The following is a 19,271-nucleotide window of genomic DNA, read 5'->3' on the forward strand; positions in this document are numbered from 1 at the left end:
GAAATTTCGGCAGCACAGGGCAGACCAACATGGCTACTGTTTTTGGACATAAAGGGTGCCTATGACAACGTGGACAGGGGATTGCTGTGGCATATACTGGAAGAGGAGGGAATTCGGTCGGAATTTGTAGGGCTGCTAAGGGCAATATATGAGGATAACAAGGCGCACATTACATGGGAAGGGCGTACATACACAGAGCCCGTGTACATTCGAAGAGGTTTAAAACAGGGGTGCCCTCTTTCGCCATTGCTGTTCACACTGTACATTAGAGGAATGGAAAGACGACTAGAGGAGAGTGGATTGGGCTTTGATTTGTCACACCGAAGCAATGGAGTGTTAGTGGAGCAACGGATTCCGGGATTGATGTACGCAGACGATATAGTGCTGCTGGCGGATAATGCGGAAGAACTTCAAAAACTGGCTGACATTTGTGGTGTTGAGGCAACGTACCTAGGCCTACATTTTAACCCACAGAAATCTGGAGTCATGGTGTTCAACGAGGAAGCTCATGTAGCACCAATAAGGATACAACAGGAAGACATACCATTAGTAAATAAGTACAAATACTTGGGGATCTGGCTTAATGAAGGAAAAGGCTACCTGAATGCTCATGAAGAACACCTCAAACTGAAAGGGAGCCGAAATGCAGCAGTAATGAAACATAGAGCACTTTGGGGACACAATAAGTACGAGGTAGTACGAGGCATCTGGAAAGGGGTAATGGTGCCGGCGCTCACGTTCTCTAATTCCGTATTATGCTTAAAGTCAGATATCCTGTCGGGGCTGGAGGTTAACCAAAAGGCAGTCGGCAGGTTAGCTCTGGGAGCTCACAGTAAGACTACAAACGAGGCTGTACAAGGCGATATGGGTTGGGCTTCATTTGAGGCGAGGGAAGCACAAAGTAAAATACGGTTTGAGGAGCGACTTAGACATTTAGATGAGAACTGGGCAGCCAGAGTGCACAGATACCTGTACCTGAAAAGTGTGGACACCCAATGGCGGAAGAGGACGCGAAAGCTGGTGACTAAATATAACTTGACCGCGGCAAATAAGCAAAGGGGGCCAGTAAAAAAGCAAGTGAGGGAAACAGAGACGCTCATGTGGAAAGAGAGGATGGAAAAGAAGGGATCGCTGGGAATCTACAAGGCAAGCAAACAAGAGATCCAGAAAGAGAACTTTTATGACAACAATAAAGGTAGTGCGTTGCTCTTTGAGGCGCGGGCTGGCTGCTTGAGAACTCTAACTTACAGGAGCAAATATTCGTCACAGGATGAGACATGTGTTGGATGTGGCATAAATGAAGAAACAATCGACCACATAGTCATGGAATGCCAAAAGATTCAGCCGGATAGAAATGGGGGGAAGGTCACACTTCCTGAGGCGCTGGGCTTCGCGGTTGATGGAAGCATTAACTGGTCAGCAGTAGGTATTACTAAGCAGCGGCTGGAGTATTGGTGGAGGAAAAGCAGAGAAGTCGACAAAATAACATTCCAGCCAAGAGTAGCAGCTGGGCAAAATTAAAAAGACGTCTGAGTTGAGGGACAAAATTTAAACTCGAACTATTAAGGTAGGCTAGATAGCGCATGCCGTCACCCCGATTCAAAGGGGAGGCCTTTAATCATCATCATCATCATCTGGCAGTAGCGGCTAGCCGCGGAACGGTGGCAGCGGCTTCCTCGGTGCGCAAACAGCTCGCGGTGTGCATGGGTGTCGTTTGGTTTTTTTGAAGTTTGAGCAGAAATGGCGAAGCGGAAACGAAAACGCCACTGCTTTGCCCCGGGGTGCCAGACAGGGTACAAGTGGACGAAAGGTCGGCAGCCGTCCCTGTTTTCTGTGTCAAAAGACGAAGAGAAGCGAAAACTGTGGGAGCGCAACTTGCACCGGCAAGACAAGAGCCTGGACGAAACATGTGCCGTGTGTGAGCTTCATTTTGAGCCATCGTGTATTATCACAGACTATGTGCACGTTGTGAATGGAGAAGAAGTGCGGATCCCGCGTGGGAAACCGGAGCTCGCCCCTGACGCGGTACCCACGGTATTGCCAAACGCTCCGGCGTATTTGTCAAAAAAAAGCAACGCAGCCGCGACCGCCTAGGAAAAGGTTGAACAATGACGCCCCTTCCCCAGTCGCCACGAAGAGATCCAGAATTTGCGCCCACGAAGAAGCCGGCAATTTGGATTCAAGTAGTGTCTGCTCGACTGGTGTAATGTCAGAACCTGTGCCCACTGTTTGCGGGGCATCATCCGCTCCCGAATATCTACTGGCCCTTAATGTGCCCTCCATATATTAGAGTTGCCATCGTGTGGCTGATCGCACATTTCCTCTCTACTGAAAGCTGAAAATGGATGGAAATGAAATTGCATCAGAGAGAGTAGTTATCTTTTCACACGACGGTGAGGATAACCAGCCCGGCGTCGCCTACACTGCCTACCTCTGGGGTCGAATGGTAGAAAAGGGACACGTCGCTGGACCTGGAGAAGCCGAGGATGTTCTACGAAACGTTGACTCGTACGCTGCGTGCAAAGGTGCCTTGTCAACAAAAAGCATGCAAAAGTGTGACCTGACAAGACGACTGCACGAGCAAGTGACTACCCACGAAGGCACCTATTTCAGCAAGTGCTGCGTAGGAAAAGGGCCATCAGAAGGTACGATTCATTGTTGCTAATTGGTTCTGTGAATTATCGATCAATTGCTTAAGCTTTCAGCTTCAAATATGTTAGTCTAGATGAGTGTACACTACGTCAGCAATGTCTCATTTTGTTACTGTGTTTTTCAGGTCAAGCATGCATCTCTTGCAAATACCTCAGAAAGGCCCTTTTGACGAGGCAGTCAAGGCTCAAGAGGTCAGTCAGGAGGCATGTCGTAAGCACTTCTCAGAAGCTCCGTTCGGCCAGCCAAAAGATCAGGAGGCTGTCGTCTCGATCAGCTAACCTCAAGGACGAGCTCCGCAGAATGCAGGAGGTAAACGCCTCGAAACCAGAAGACGTACTTCATGCTCAGATTGAAACTTTGCCACCAAAACAGCAACAGTGCGTCATGCGGTGTTTTTCAGCTGCGAAGAAAAGGAGCTCCAAGGGAAATGCCTACTCCAAAGACTGGATTTTAGAGTGTATTCTCATAAAGATGAAGAGTGCGAAACTCTATGAGCACCTTCGCAAACACAACATTATTTCCCTTCCAAGTAAAAGTACCTTGAAGCGATACCTCAGACTGTTCAAAAGCGGATTTGGATTTAATGAGAAGGTGCTGAAGAAACTAAAAGAAAAGACGACACACATAAGTAGTTTCAGAAGACGTGGTGGGCTCTTGGTTGATGAAATTAAGCTCTCCGAACATTTGACAGTAACTTCTACTGGACATATCGAAGGGTTTGTCGACATGGGCCCCTTCACGACTGATGGTCAAAACGTGCCCTGTGACCACGACATGATTGTCATGTTCGTTCCGTTGACAGGAAAATGGAATCAGGTTATTGGCGCCTTTGCAACGAGCTCCAATGTCAAAGGAGAGATGCTTGCAAAAATTTTGATTGAAGCAACAATACTTGCAGAAGCCAGCGGACTATTTGTTGATTTTGTAACGTGCGATGGAGTCGCGTGGAACAGGAAAATGTGGGACATCCTGGGAATTGGCGTGAAGTCGGGCAAGATCACCAGCAAGCTTCAGCACCCCGTTGATTCTTCCCGTTACCTTCACTTCATGTCGAATTTTCCCCATCTGCTGAAATGTGTAAGGAACACACTCCTCAAAGGTCCTCTCAGTACTCCAAATGGCAAGGTATGTGGCATGATATTGTGTTGTAATTGTGTGACACAGGGAATTTTTCGGGAACTTTTTGACAAAAAGCAACTTGAAGAAACATTTTGCTCTCTAAAGCCATGTTTATTAAGTACAATAGAAGAATGTAAATCAGCGTCTTGCTATACAGTGCTTCTATTTCATGTTTCCATCGAGCCTGTAAAGAAAGCGTACGAAATGGATTGCAACAACGTCACCCTGAAAGCTATGCCTGGCCTTACATCTGTGCACCTAAATCCTAACAATTTTGAAAAGATGAGAGTGAACTACGCCTTTCAGCTTTTTGGTGACCGTGTGATCACTGGTCTCCAGTTTTACAAAGGCAGATTCGAGCCTCCATGGGACAAGATTGACGCAACGTTGTCATTTTTCAGGTAAGGATGAAAATTAGAACTTATGTGTTGATTTTATCATTCTTGTTGTTCTTGCTGTTCACATAAAAGAAAAAAAAATAAACATTGCAGTTATGTACTTATTATCTTTCAGACTCATCAACAGCCTGATCACAACTATGACCTCACGCTTCTCTGAAGAAGCTCTTCGTCCTGGCTCCAAGGGTGTGCAACTGCTGAAGGACTTTCTAGATTTCTTGTCTCATTGGGAAACTCATGTAAAAGCAGAAAAGAAATGCATGCACGGTGCAGTGAATGTTGAAAAGGCAAAAGAAGCCAGTGGATTTTTAAGTTAATCAACTGCCGACGGTTTGAAGGTGACAATAGCGAGCACTCTTCACTTATTGGATTACCTTGCAGTGCATGGATACAAGTACATTATGACATCTCGGTTGAGTCAGGACCCCTTGGAAAACTTTTTTGGAATTATCAGGCAATCATTCGGCTCCAACAACCACCCCACACCGACACAATTCCTCATTGTCGTCAACTGTCTTTTTTTTTACAATCTTGCTAAGGTAGTTGGTGCAGGTAATGCCGAGCAAGTGCAAGGTAGTGAGGATTTAAATTCTCTTCTGAGCGCACGTTATGTTGGTGTTCCAGAGACTAGTGTTAGCACGCTTGATAAGTTCATTGAGTCAGGAGACTTGGCTTCAGCTGAACGCCTACTCCACAGGGTTCCTGTTGATCACAAAGCATGCATTGAACAAAGGAGTGACAGCCGACTCGTACATTATATGGCAGGGTATGTCGCTCGCAAGTTCCTTTACCGTAGCAATTGCGAGGAGTGCAGAGGTAGTCTTTTGGACAGCTCTGTCAACAACAAATACGAAGCATGCCAGTTTACCATAACGTGTGACAAGGAAGGATTGGTGTACCCCTCACAGGCAGTGTTTGAGGCAGTGAAGCAGTTAGAAGATATCTTTACTGTGCATTTCAGTCAAGAGAAGCTGTGCAGTGATAGCATTCTTGATGTGATGTCACTAGTGAAGTCGCAGTTTGGAGACAGTATCGGCTGCTCGCAGCATGAAGATGACCTCACAACTGAACTAATCAAGTTTTATGTTCTGACAAGACTTCATTTTTATGTGAGAGGACTGAATCAGTCACGAGCAGATCGCAGGAAGAAGAAACTGCACGGGAAGATCAGTCGTTGCTCATGAGTTTATTGCTTTACCTGTGAAATAAAAAGTTCGCATTGGTTACGAGGACCTTGCTTTTTTTTGCGCCATCTCAGCTTGTAGTCGCCCCAACAGCTAACTTTTGTTTGCGGGGTTTAATAGATAATTGCTTAGCGGTAGCTGGTCGAAGTTTTTTTTCCCCCAACCGGGAAGAGCCATAACCGGGAAGAGCTATTCTTAACGAAAATCAGTTGAATAGTAATTGCTGCGCAAATTTGCCGCGGTTCGCATAGCCGCCCGAGGTCGGTCGCCGCCAACGCGTACAGCCGATGCAGCCGTGGCGCCGCCTCGCGGCGTCGACGCGTAACGCGTCAGCCGACAACCTTTCCTGAGCACACTACCCAAGAGCCCTCTAGTGCACTGTACCCAAGGTCACTGAACGATCGCAGCGCCAGAGTGCCCTTTAGTTAATTTTGAGAAACTCTATGGCTGGTACAGCCCGTCGCCGTGATAATAGTCTCGATCGCGAGCGCTACCGCACTAGGTCGGATAAGTTAGTTCACAACGCCACCGCTACCCTTATTTTCGTTTCAATGTTATAGCACAGAACACCTACCAGTTTAGAGAACGGAAAGTGTACCTTTGGGCTGTTGTAACAAAATAACATGTAAATTAGCAGCGGTGGCGTCCTGAATTGCGATACTGCGAGGACAGATGGCGCTGTACAAACAGAAAGCGGAAACCACTGTTTTACAAAACGGCGTCGTGCATGGATTTTGTGCAGCACGTTGGGCTAGGGTTGCGTTGACGCCTACGGTTCTACAGGTTCCTTTCTACGCTTGCATGCCATCACAAAATTATTAGGTACAAGAAACTGTAAGCGACGACACAATGTGATCGTCGTTATCGCATTCCTGTAAAAGAATTGTGCCAGGAGACCCGACAGGGCCTCAACTGGCGTAGGCACAAGCAACGTGGTAGGTGAAATCATTTTATTGTCTGCGTAAACAAATAGACACAATTAAACAGTTTGTTTCAAATTATACAAAAATCAAAATACACAACTGAAAAGCTGCACAAGTGCATACACGCGTCGAAAGAGCTCTAAGCAAGAAATGGCGCTGAAATATGCGCGCTAACCGCTTACTGAATGACAATTTTCCTTCGGCTGATTGTTGGGTTGCTCGCTAAAGAAAGTATAAAAATAAGCACATCATTCGCCTACAACAGAATTGTAGGCAAAACGAGGCCCGTGTGCCTAATTTTAGGTGTACGTCAAAGCAATTTTCGGGGCCCTCCACTACGGCGTCTCGTGCATGTCCTGGTTTTGGGACGTGAAATGCAAACCTTTTAATATAATGAAAACTCGGCCCGGCTTCTGCACGGTAAACCTTATCGAGACGTACTAGCATGAGCATGATTGTATTGATCGCGATTGGCTCCTTGCGCATGCTGCGAAAGAAGCTAATCGCGATACATAAAAAAAATGCTATCAAAAGTGACCGGTGTAAGGCCAGAGTTCTGCTGGGCAAGGAGTCGAAATTTGAGCAAGGAGTCGAAACTTGCTGCAATAAATCCTGCTCAGAAAGCTCAATGAAAACAAGCCTTGAGGAAATAAAACTGTGCACGCTAGCTGGCGATGGCATTGACTGCAATTAAGTGGGCTGAGAGGAATCTCATCATGCATGCTTAAGGCGCCGCTTGGCAGTACGGCAAGTGCCTGGTCATGAATGAATTCCAGTTAGAATTGGTCCTGCAGTTGTACATTTTTCTTACAATGATAACACATTTGTCCAAAAGCACAAGTTCAAAATATACACTGCGAGAACAGCTTGCAAAATACACCACACATTTGATTGCCATTTAAACAGTACAGTAACAATACTCATGCAGACTCCTGTACAATAAAAAAAAAAGGAACACGAGACAAAGAACTGTGCAAGCAGCTTGCAACAGCACTGAAAATATTGCTTGGTTCACTCATTGCTGGTATTCCAGGGTTCCTGAATTTCTTGCTAAGTTGTCTCTTGCTTTCAGAACTTACAATGCAGTATTGAAGTTACGCTCGTGTTAAAACTCTCAGGTGATGAAACTGGAATAGGTTACAATTGGGGAAAGAGAGCAGCGTCTCAGTCGTGGAAAGCTCCCAGAGAAGCAGAAGAGTGGCACATAGTTCTGACCTACACGTGCAGGAGACTTATGAATATTAATGTTGTCAATGAAAGAACACCACATGCAGCAGAAAAACTGAATAGCAGTTACAAATTGAACTACCAACACTAAACCACGACACCAAGGAGGTGAAAGAGCAGTACAAATAGACATGGTGCTTGTAGTGTCTAAGAGCTACTCAGAAAATGAATGCAGTGACACCATCATGTAACTAAGAACAGTTACTACAGCTCAATACTTATGGAAGACTTAAATGCAAGAATAGGAAGAAAAGAAGTAAATGAAGCATTATAAAACTATGCACTTTAGTTATGGGTTAGGGAACGTGAAATATTAAGAAAAAGTAATAATTATGGTATGTAATGAACACCTCCAGAAATTGTGGTCAGACGAAAGAGGACATGGAAAAGCCTTAGTGAACAAATAAAAAGTGAAATGGTCTTCTGCTATGGTAACCCCAGCATGATGCACACCATGGAGGTAGTGGGCACAGGCTAAAGAGGTATATTGATTGATTTGTGGGGTTTAACGTCCCAAAACCACCATATGATTATGAAAGACGCCGTAGTGGAGGGCTCCGGAAATTTCGACCACCTGGGGTTCTTTAAACAGGCACACAAATCTGAGCATACGGGCCTACGACATTTCCGCCTCCATCGGAAATGCAGCCGCCACAGCCGGGATTCGATCCCGCGAGCTGCGGGTCAGCAGCCGAGTACCTTAGCCACTAGACCACCGCGGCAAGGCAGGCTAAAGAGGTCAAAGACTGCTTTTAACCTGAAGAGAACATGAACAAAAAAAAACTAGGCACCCTCTAGACAGCCTGCACAAAAGTAGGGATGCAGGAGTGGCATTAAGAACAAAATAAGATACATCAAAAGAATAACTAAGTATAAAAAATTAACGAAACAGTCATGCGATGAAAACTTGTAGCTAGCTAGTGACATTTCATGACATTGAAGGAGTAGACAACATGCTAAGCTATATAAAGACAAAAGCACACAACACTGACATGTGTAAAATTTCTGAACTTATTCAAGCAGTTTCGGAACATGAAAAGTAAGCTTTCCTAAAATACTGAAGACAACAATAACAGGTGAAAGCACTGTACCTCAAGAAATAAAGGAAGCACCAAAGCGGCATGAACCAAATGCATGCAGCAAAGGGTAAGCAAGGCAGCTAATTTGAGTTTTGCTAAAACCAATGCACTTATTAAAGTCCTGGTCACCTAAGTCAAGGCAAAGTCTGTCCCACACATTGAAGGGGGTCATTGTATTGAACGCCCCCATTCCCCACCTGGAGGGGAAAACAGTACATGCCTGTGCAAACAAGGATCAGCTGGAGGTATGGAATGGATACGAAGACATCAAATGTCATTATATAGCACATTTTGACCTCTAATTGCTGTGCTGATCATGGTTGGTGCTAAGCGTAGTGTCAGTGAAATAAGCTTAACATTTGCAGCAACTGTGCAGGGACAAAGATAGCACCTGGTTGAGTGCAAATAAGCAGTTGTTTACTCTAAATAAGTGCATTTTGTCAGTTCATGCACTAACATCAGTATTGTCCTAGCACAAGGCAAGCAGTGTAAAAAAAAAAAGCAGCACCCATACCAAGTAGGCTGCACTTTGCAAAGTGAACACTTAAAGCTGATTCCACAAAATATAGAAAAGCATGGTATACCTGTTATATTAGATTTTGATATTTCTTTTATTATGACCGAATAGCTAAAACTCACATTTAGTTTTCCCATAAAAATTTCTTTAAACCAAGGAAACGAAGAGAATCATTGCCAGGTGACAACCATTTCACAAAAAGTGCTTTTCGTGAATTCATGACCATGCTAACAGTGATGCAAGCTATATATCACAAATATTTTATTGATTCTCGAAAAACATCATATTTATGAAACTCTCATTTTTGGGGCACGATGTCTGCTTTTGTGAACTTCATAACTAGAACATGTTTACAGCACTGTTAGTACCTAATCGAGGTAATTATGATCTGCATTTTCATTTGTCTAGTGACTTTCGATGGAGTGAGAAAGATAACCGTTCGTAATTTTGCTGAAACGTTTTGAAGCTGCGCTATCACATTCTGGAAAAACATGTTGCATTATTTTGACCAGCACAAACTTGCAAAGTTTCCAAAATCGAGTTTTCATAGTTTCATAGCGTAAGTCACATCTTTTTTAGGAATAAAAGTACAAGAGCGCACTTTTTTGCTCAGATTTTACATAATACGTACAGTTATTTACGACAAGTAAAATGTGTTCCTTAAAAAAACTACTTCTTGAATGAAATCCAGTTTGAGTAGTTCGCGGCTTGGCTTGCATTCGCTATGAATGAGTCTAAAGGGAGCCCCTCCCGGCATGCCCTCCTTTTGTTCCTGTTGTTCGGCTAGACCAAAATTTATATCTTGGATACTAATCAGTCGGCTTTGCTAATGTGCTCGACAAGCCTTTGTAATTCTGGAAGAAAGAAGATATTTGCGATATATAGCGTCCATCGCTGTTAGCAAACCCACTTTTCGTAAAATGGCAGTCAGCCGACGATAATTCTCGATTTTTCTTTTGTTTGCTAAATTGTTTGTTTGAAAATAAACTGCGATTTTGAGCTGTTCGAATACGGGCATAATATAAAAAATTTCTCGAGAAAAACCTGAAATAACCATACCTAGATTTCTATCTTTCATGGAATCGACCTTAATTAACTGTGACTGCATTTATAGATTTCCTGATTCTGCCAAGTGATGTATCGCTTATTGTCACCTTACCAAGTGGCATACCCCTTTTGAGGAGCCCATTTTACCAAAACGTGCTAGTAGCTCCACCACAATCAGCACAACAAGTATGAGTCATAAAGCACCATTCAAATGACTAGGGACTTTGGAAAGTATAACTTTACTTGAAACAAAATACAACCTGCCTTCCCTTTTTCATGGTCACATGACACATGCAGCCCTTGCCTTAGAAATAAAAAATGGCATACATTTTGGTATGGCCACCAGAAGGCCTTCAGATTTTATAGGCTTTTCATTTTGGCGATCTTGGTTGTCTTAGATCACCACACAACTCTCCAGCTTCCTACCATAACCTAATAAAGTTATAGGGATTGAGTACTCTAAAAGGCAGACTCTGCAGCTAGCCTATATTGTAGTGAATAAATATTGCATTACATGCGCACAAAAGCATGGAATAGCTCGCTGTGAGGGTAGTGCACCTTCAGACACCAGCAATGAGTGAAACAACATTGATTGTGTGATACTGTAAGTGCAATACATATTGGGACTACTGAGGCACATAGAGGCGCCAAAGAAAATGCAAGAATGACTGAAGATCTGCAAATGCTAAGAAAACATGGGCATCCTGAAACATGATGAAGCTGCATACTTCAAAAACACTATAATTGGACAGTACAGGACATAAGTTTCCCACTTATGGCTGTTAATTAGGTGATACTGTAAGTGCATTATATATTGTGACTACTAAAACACATAAAAACCCGAACAAAATGCAAGCTTGACAGAGGATCAGCAAATGCTTAAAAACATGCACAATCTAAAACATGATAACAGCGCGTCCCTCAAATACACTAGAATTGGACAGGACATTTCACTTTCCCACCTAGGGCTGTCAGACTAGTTTTTGAAGTTTTCTTTTCGCAGCTGATTTCAATGTCTTAGCCTTGCTTAACTCAATGTTCTTGAATTTCAGGAACCACAGTATCCTTATTCGTACATATATTTGCAGGAACAATTTATGGCAGTCTCCACTGCAAAATGGCCCTTCGGGGATCTCCAGAGCCAGGTCGAGGAGTGTGCGAGATACTCCTACAAGGTGTGCAACAGCACTAATTTGTGCATTGAATAAGGCTTCCAGTTTATGAACAAAAGACAGTGCTGCCTGAGTTGGTACAGTGAGATGTCCTAGTGGCTTGCCCTCTATCTCCACTGCATGAAACATCATGTATACCTGACTATTCGAGGACAGTTCTTGGCTGCTATCCTTCAGCAGTACTGTACACTTCTCGCACGCCTTTTTCTTTAGGAAAGTGTGAACCAAATAGCCTGACACATAACAAACTATATTTGCCTCAAGCACATTAACTGTTTCATCTACTGAAAAAGAGGCTGTAATGTCTTCAAGGCTCTCTGTTTCGCTCTGCGCGAGATCTTGTTGCACAAATCTGGATAGTGCACAATCTGATCGAAAGAGCAACATATTCCTCAGCCTACTCAGAAGAGCAGCTTTGTCCTCCTCACAATTACTGTGGTCTGAAAGTTTAAAAAGTTTGCCCACAATAATATGCCTCAAGCCAGCAGCGAACTGGTATGTGTTAGGAGTTTCATTGCACCCATGCTGTTGGCGAACAATGCCGAACATATTCTCCAAGACATCTTGGTTCAAATTCTGTGTTAACAAGAATTCAAAATTGAACGATTCGTGGAGGTCTGACCAGAGCATGATTACAGCCTTTATCGTTATTTGCCAGCCCTGTATGGTTCGTGGTTGGCGAGGTGCATCAAATTTCTATGATTTTATCCAGGAAAGGCAGGATTCGAGGAAACTTATATGCTCAATTTTTTTACTGATAGCATGCCTCATCTTCCTTTCTTCAATTTTGACACACGAGCTATTTAAGGAGTCGAATATCTGGTCCATTCTTTCAACGAATTCTGCAGTTTTCATGGCCTGTGGTGGAAGAACTGTGAAGGCTACAAAAGCTTCCATGGCTAAATAAACACTGTTGCTGAAAACCTGCACAGCGAACTTCACTTTCATATTCCCAAATGGGCTCTCATATATATGTTTATCGGTCAACTTTGGGACATACTTCAACTTCAAGTGGTGGCTAGACTCGTACAATGTTTTTATGTACTTCCAAGACACAACATCTTCACCGATTTTAAGGTCATGTTTGCGCAAGTTGTTCCTTGTGCATTTTAGCAAATGAGGTACATCAAAAATAAAGTACACTTTTGTGCCATCCACAATAAAAAATGGACTATTGGGACTCGCTCCAAGTGTTTTGGCTATCACACAATTGCTCCCCCCTTGGTCACATATTACTGCTTTTACAGAGAGGTTGCATGATTTTAAGTTGCCAATTAGCTGCTTGAGCAAGAGAAGAAGGGGTCCCAAATGAACAGTGCCGTCCCCAGTTAAAAATGCCAGGGGTTGGACCCATTTTTTGCATATTCCTCGAACTAGCACAAGCACAGCAGTATTTGCCACACTGCCTGTCCTCTCTCTTCCATTATCGACGAACCCATGAATGACATCTTCCTTAGGGTCATACTGCAAGTTTCTTTTCAATGAAATTCATCAAATACCAAGCAACAAGCTCGTTCTATTAATGGCCAGTTTTTAGTTTGTTCTTTGATTAAATCGAGGATAGCAGGCAACAAACCAGGTTTAATGGTAATGGCAGATAGCCATGTCCTCAGCGTTCTCACAGTTGGAAGGCTCAAAAATTTGGAAAGATATTTATATGCCTTCGGACTTGAGAAGTATAGATTTAGGGCAAACTTCCTAAATGGCATGGGTCAACGCCTTCCATGTTTTCTGAGGGGTTGCAAGTGCACTTGTACCTTTAGCAGTTTTAAGAAGTCCTTGCTAAAGCATTTCCCAGCTTTAGCAATGAGCTGTGTATGCAAGACAGTACGCTTCACAGGCCTTTTCGTTCTGGAAATGACTCGACGAAGCCTTGTGATTATGTTGCTGTAGTGTTGTAGCTTTTGCTTCGTACGTGGGGTCCGCATTTTCCGGACTCTGCTCCTGGCTGCTCTTGGTGTGCCTGGAAAATAGATGTTGAAAGCAATGTAATGGAAATGTATAAAGCTAGCATACTTATTATCACTGTTGTCTCAGCAAAGAAAGGGGAAACTTACTCTGTATGGGTGAGGTGCCCACAAACTGCTGTCCTGTAGGTTCTGGGGAGGCTGTTCGAAAGGATGTAAATGCCTCGGATAGCACTACAAGGAGAAAGCCAATAGACCATTATTTGCATTGACTCAAGCAAGAGCAAGATTCTCATATGAAACACTGTATGAAGACAAGCAAGTATGACATGAAACTCACAGTCAATGGAAACAGGAGCCTTTGAGCCTGGTGGGTGTGGCTCGAGAGAGTCTGGTAGTTCTGGAGGAACTACATGAAGAGAGGAGGAAGGTCACATTGCACTCCTGCTCGAGCAGCTACACAGTAATGATAGAATCATTTCTATAGTTAAGCAAGCAAGGCATAGAAATTACCAGGCGGAGAAATCCTCGTCGTGGACGGCTGGGACTGGTAGTCTGGCACTTGTGAGAGCCCTAAAAAAAGAGAAGAGGCAGGCCGCATTGTGCAACTACTTGATGCAGCAAGAATAAGATGAGAGATAAGATGAAGGCATAGTAATTAACTGGCACAAAGGGCATGGGAGCCTGGGTAGTCTGGCATATGTGGTCGCTCTAGTGAATTAAAGTGGACATGTTAACATTGCATGAATCATTTCACAAACAGATGTTAGTGCATAAAAGGGGAGTCTTATTGGAATAGACTAATTATTGGATGTAAGGATATGTGAGCACTTAGATGTATTTCTGAAACTACATTGTTATGCAAGCTTTCGTAATGACCAAAAACACTAGGCCTGTGTATTGTTCAGAATTCTGGGTGTCAAAACTGTCAGCCAAGCCATCTGGTCTAAATTTGTGCATTAAGAGATTTACCTAGAAGATATATTTATTTAGAGGATGCGCACCCCGGAATAAAAATGTATAGGCACTGAATATGCTCACCTGAAGCACTTGGTGGTTTGCTATAACTGTGGTCAACACACACAGTATGTTGCTGTTGAAAGTTTCCTATGCCGAGTCGTGCAAAATGAAATAGAATGTCGGTAAGTGCTGTTGGTGGTGTTTTTTTTTCTTTGTCTGTCATGAATGCGAAATGGAGTATACTAAACGTATATAATGGACCGACAACCTTTCCCCTTATTTCTTACATGTGACTATTGTAAACTATACCACCCATAAATACTTAGCTCTGGTATCACATTTATGTGTGCAACAAATTGATTAGGTACCAGCCCACTATTGTTGGAGTGATCTGGTTCTTAAGGAGGTCATGTTTTATCACGCACGAAGTTTCCTCATATACACAAACAATCGACAGCAACTAGAGTTCCAAGCAAAGCTAGGTCGTTGAACAGAACGCAGGTTTTATTGGTGACATTATTGGTGATTCCGGAGGTTTCGCAGGCAACATACAAATAACGTTAATGGTAGCAAACAGACTCACCGGGGTGTGTATTCCCGGGCTTGAGACGGGTGTTCATCGGGGGAAAGCTTCAACGATCCCTTCGTTGCCTTGAAGTCAGCCGAATGCGCTTCACGAAAGCATTTAAACGTGTCGAAATAAACAGAACAAAACGAGTGTGTTAGACGCAGTGGCTCGAAATATTTACAGTGAAACGAAACATCGCGAGACCATTTCGATTGCATCGAAAACCGTAGCCTTTCGTTGGCCGCCACATATTTTGAAATGAGAGGTCCCATGTCGATAGGCTGCTGAAACTACAAGTCAATCGGAGCAAAGCTATTACAAAAAAATAGTGACGCAGCACTTAGCAAGGCAAATGAAACTGGTGTAAACTGCACTTTTTTTGTTTACGTGTAGCAATATACTAAGTAATAATATTTGGTTATCTAAAGAATATTTAGAGTTGAAACTTGGCCCTGACGAGGGCGCCTCTACAAGAAAGTCATCAAATACATCAAATACGAAGGTGTAGACACAGTGTGCAGTGCGTGTGGAGAGGAAGAAGAAACTGCCGAACACTTGATAATGTTCTGTAAAGGGCTTCACCCTATAGTTCAGAATGATGGCGCAGAGTTTTTCAAAGCACTGGGGTTTAGGGACCGGGAGGGCAAAATAAACTTTAAGCGGGTAGACTTAACTAGAAGGAGGTTATCTGAATGGTGGCTAAAGTCAAGGCACGAGTGAAAATTAAACTCATCACTGCAAAGTACGAATCCTCAAACTCACTTTTTAAGGAAAAAAAAATAAATGTAGTTTTTGGTTCATTAGGTAGTACGGTTTGGTGGCGCTAGCCACCGCCCAATCTAAAGGGTACAGCCATATCCATTCATTCATCTATCTAATAGCGCGAGTGGCAAGAGGGGTTAGTAAGTCCACTCAGGGTGTTTAAAGCACAAACGCGCCGTAGTTTTTTTTTTCTCCCCCTACAGGTGAGCACTTGAACTTGAGAGTTTCCGGGGCCTGGTCATAGGTACAGTTTCCCTTCTCTAAGTAGTAGTGTATAGGTGTTCTGTGGAATTTCGTGTAACTGTTCTGTGGTAGTAGTGTATGGTGTTCTGTGGTATAGGTGTTCTGTGGTGTACTACTGGTATATAGGTGTTCTGTGTGGGTACCGCTATCCGAACATGTCTGCGGTAGCTCACAACAGAGCTTTACTGTACCGTTTCCCTCTGAAAGTTATGTCGACGTTTGTGTGACCGTACCGCCATTCGGATATGTCCGCGGCAGCGCACCACTACCACTATGGCGATGGACGTGCATCGAGCGCCGAAATGTATCTGCATCGGCTCTCGGGCCAAGAAAAAGAGCCGCACATAGTGAGCGTCGATCACAGCTACGCAAAGGCGTGGAACGCCCACCCAGACTCGCATCATGCGAAACCAGCGAAGCTCCTCTTCATGAAGGATGTGTTCGTTTCCGAGGGCAGGAGCGGAGGCGAAAACGTGCTGGTCAACGTGGAAGCGTGGAAAGGCGCGCGCACGCGTCCGTACGATGGAAGCAAGACGCGCAACCTGATGAGCGAGTGCGAGCGCAGCGCGTCGCTTTCGTGCCGGCCGGACGCCTCGTGGGACTGTGCTGTGAAGCGGCTCGGCTGGACCGGTTCGCAGCAGCGGCTGTTCAACCAGGTGATGCGGCTGCTGCACGCCGACCGCTTAGCCAGATTGGCGTACTGCGACAACGCGAACGAGCCCGTTCTGCGGCGACTAGCGGTGGACCGCACGGCTCGCCGCTTGAGGCGCATCGTGGCTAGCTGGGACCTGAAGCTGCTCCAGTGGCTGCATCAGGTCCTGATGGAGAAGGCCGGCGTCTCGTATGTGGCGGCCTACTTGGACGCCCTGCAAGCCCTGCGGGCGCACCTGCCCCATCTCGTCGACCGACTGGTGGGCCACTCCATGGGCTCGGTACTGCTGCGCCGACCGTGGGACCCCGTGGCGCCGTTCCTGAGCCAGCACAAGCCCAAGCGACTGCCGTGCGCCCCCCTGCTGCTGGTGTGCTCCGGCGGGCCGCGGCCCCAGGTGCCCGGACTGCCCAAGTTCTGGAGCTCCCAGCTGTCGGTGCTTGGCAAGCTGGTGACCGTCGAGCCGACCATCGCCGCTGGCCCCGGCGCCACGCTCAACCAGGTGCTCGAGGCTACGGTGGCCGCGGCGCGGGCTAAGGTGCTCGAGCTCCGCAGCAGCTTCTCTTCGCGTCCCATCGTGCTCGTAGGCTGGATGGTGGGTGGCCTGGTGGCCTGCCAGGTGTCCTTGTTCGAATCGGTGGCGGCCGTGGTGTGCTTCGGCTTCCCACTGGTCGGACTGGGCGGACCGCGGGACGTGGACGACCCGGTGCTGGACAGCCACACGCCCACGCTTTTCGTGGTTGGCCAGAATGCCCTGTCATGCAGCATGGACGAGCTGGAGAACTTCCGAGAGCATATGAAGGCCGTCTCAGGCCTGGTGGTCGTCGGGGGAGCCGACGATGCGCTGCACATGTGCGCCCTCAAGAAACGACTCGAGGGTGTCACGCAGTCAATGGTGGATCGGTGCATCTTGGATGAAGTTGGAGCATTCCTACAGTGGGTGCTTAGTGCCCCCCTCATGGGTCCTGCCGGAAGCATGGCAACCACCGCACGACGGTGTTCGCCGGAAGTTGCCCGTCGTCAGGGCCGGCCATTCTATCACCCAGGTAGCAGCTTGAACGTGGAGCCTGGCTTGAAATCTAGCATCGTGGCGACAAAGCGTGGCTCTGGCCGCCGCATCGGCCGACCCCCCAAGCAGATCATCGAAAAATCCATGTTCAGTACTTTTGCAGCGTCCCTGAAAGTGCCCCTGCATGGCAAACGTGCTCCATCCTTGCAAAGTGACCCTCCCCCTGACGTGCCACTCAGCCAATCAAGTGAAGTTGACCTTATGCCGACATCCTCACTTTGGTCGCAGTCCCTTATTGCAGACCCTCAAAGCAGTCCCTGCTCTTCGCCAATGTCCTCACCCCTGAGTCGATTTCAACACAAGGACCTGAGCAACACGATACTGCCTGATGAGGCAAACCCAGCAACTAAAGAGGAAGGCAAATTTGTCAGCTTGGCAGACGGTGGTGTACGCACAAGCCAGCTAGAGAAGCCACTGAGTCAAGCCACGACAACACAGGCAGCGTGCCAAATGGTGTTGCCAGCCAGCGGTACTATCTCCATGGTTGTGACACCAACCAAGATGGAATTGCTGTCAGGTCATTCAGCGAGTGAGGCAACAATGCAGACAAGCAGTGCACTAGAAATGCTGGCAGAGGCCTCAAGCAATCACAGTGACACTGTGCAGGTCGGCATCCGACAGAAAGCTTCTCTACCTTCAACAGCAGCAACAAGAACAAGAAAAGTTCGAATGCCGCGCTTTTACGACAGCTAAAACAAACATCTGGGTGTTATTGTTTGTAGTGTAAGTTTGCCACAGTAAAACGATATCCCATGTCATACTACAACACAGTTGATTCTTCTCAGCTCCATCTATTGGGGCATAAAATTGTTCTTCAGCTCGGCATTCAACACAAGACAGTACACAATGCAGGAAGCAGCACAACAGATAATCTTTTTTTCTATACTACTGCAGTACTTGGCACTAACACCATTATTCTTGAGTAAACACTTCCATATTCTTTATTAAACATTAATATTGTTTGTCAATGATTTTATGAAGATAGCAGTGGTGCCTCCCTTCGGTGCTATTGTAGTTGTCAATTTTGGAATTGAGATCTGGACATCCATCCCCGACAACTACTTAAGTAAGTAACATTGAAGTATGTTTTTAACATGATAGAGCTTGTTTCGTAGAAATTCTGGTGTCTGTGATTGCGGGCAAAAAGTAATCTTTTCCGTGACCAAAAAATTAATAGTGTAATTGAGTAATAAAAAAATTAGGGGACCTTAAATATTAACCTTTAGGAATTGAACCCGATAGTAATATCCTGTTCCTAGTGCGTACTTCAAACACTTAGTGTATGAAACCTTTTCGAACTTGCTATGCACCCAGTACGTGGCCTTAAGGGAATAGGCGGAGTAGAGTGTGTGCCTTTTGCAGTTCGTGACCGGCTTTAAACCACGAGGCCATTATGATAATCACATGTTCTGATGCACGCTGGCAATGAGTGCTTGTACCACACATTATTACTGTAATCATCCATGTTGCATTGTGGGGCATGTATACAGTACGCATGTGTTTTTAAATCAAGAAAGCTACTTTCACTGCGTTTCCAAGTAGAGGAAGTTCTTTTCACTGTATTCACAAGCAGATGCGTGGTCGTGCGGTAGAAGATCCTGTTGTCACGCAAACGAACCGGGTTCGATCCCACTCATACCCAAAATTTTTTTATTTATTTTATTTTCAATATTCTCGATTTTTTGGTCGTGCATAAGATGATTTTTCACTCACAACCAATGATGCCGACGCCGGAATTTCTGTGGAACGAGCTCTTTAACGCTAGCGGGTTAAAAAAAGTTTGGTTCAGGTGAGA

At 45.2% G+C, this 19,271-nt stretch overlaps 2 protein-coding genes across 2 annotated transcripts; both read left to right on the plus strand.

The window, feature by feature from the left end:
• The first annotated feature begins 1,793 nt into the window (after nucleotides 1-1,793).
• LOC142795541 (uncharacterized) lies at nucleotides 1,794-5,353 on the plus strand. Its single transcript, XM_075886076.1, has 3 exons — nucleotides 1,794-2,645; nucleotides 2,777-3,777; nucleotides 5,078-5,353. The coding sequence occupies exons 1-3, from the start codon at nucleotides 2,342-2,344 to the stop codon at nucleotides 5,351-5,353; spliced, it is 1,581 nt and encodes a 526-aa protein (XP_075742191.1). The 5' UTR covers nucleotides 1,794-2,341.
• A 10,465-nt stretch (nucleotides 5,354-15,818) lies between these two features.
• Rcd1 (Reduction in Cnn dots 1) lies at nucleotides 15,819-18,242 on the plus strand. The gene has a single exon (XM_037429849.2). It carries the CDS (start codon nucleotides 16,004-16,006, stop codon nucleotides 18,167-18,169), a length of 2,166 nt encoding a protein of 721 aa, XP_037285746.2. The 5' UTR covers nucleotides 15,819-16,003; the 3' UTR covers nucleotides 18,170-18,242.
• The last annotated feature ends 1,029 nt before the right edge of the window (nucleotides 18,243-19,271 follow it).

This window comes from Rhipicephalus microplus, chromosome 2, assembly GCF_043290135.1.
Source record: "Rhipicephalus microplus isolate Deutch F79 chromosome 2, USDA_Rmic, whole genome shotgun sequence".
In the NCBI taxonomy this organism is placed as follows: Eukaryota; Metazoa; Arthropoda; class Arachnida; order Ixodida; family Ixodidae; genus Rhipicephalus; species Rhipicephalus microplus.

Excerpts from the sequence above, each read along its gene's own strand:
- LOC142795541 (XM_075886076.1), top strand. The coding sequence starts at position 2,342 with ATGGATGGAAATGAAATTGCATCAGAGAGAGTAGTTATCTTTTCACAC. Across the intron at positions 2,646-2,776 it reads AGGAAAAGGGCCATCAGAAG|GTCAAGCATGCATCTCTTGC; the intron begins GTACGATTCATT and ends TGTGTTTTTCAG. Across the intron at positions 3,778-5,077 it reads TCAGTACTCCAAATGGCAAG|GCAGTGTTTGAGGCAGTGAA; the intron begins GTATGTGGCATG and ends TACCCCTCACAG.
- Rcd1 (XM_037429849.2), top strand. The coding sequence starts at position 16,004 with ATGTCCGCGGCAGCGCACCACTACCACTATGGCGATGGACGTGCATCG.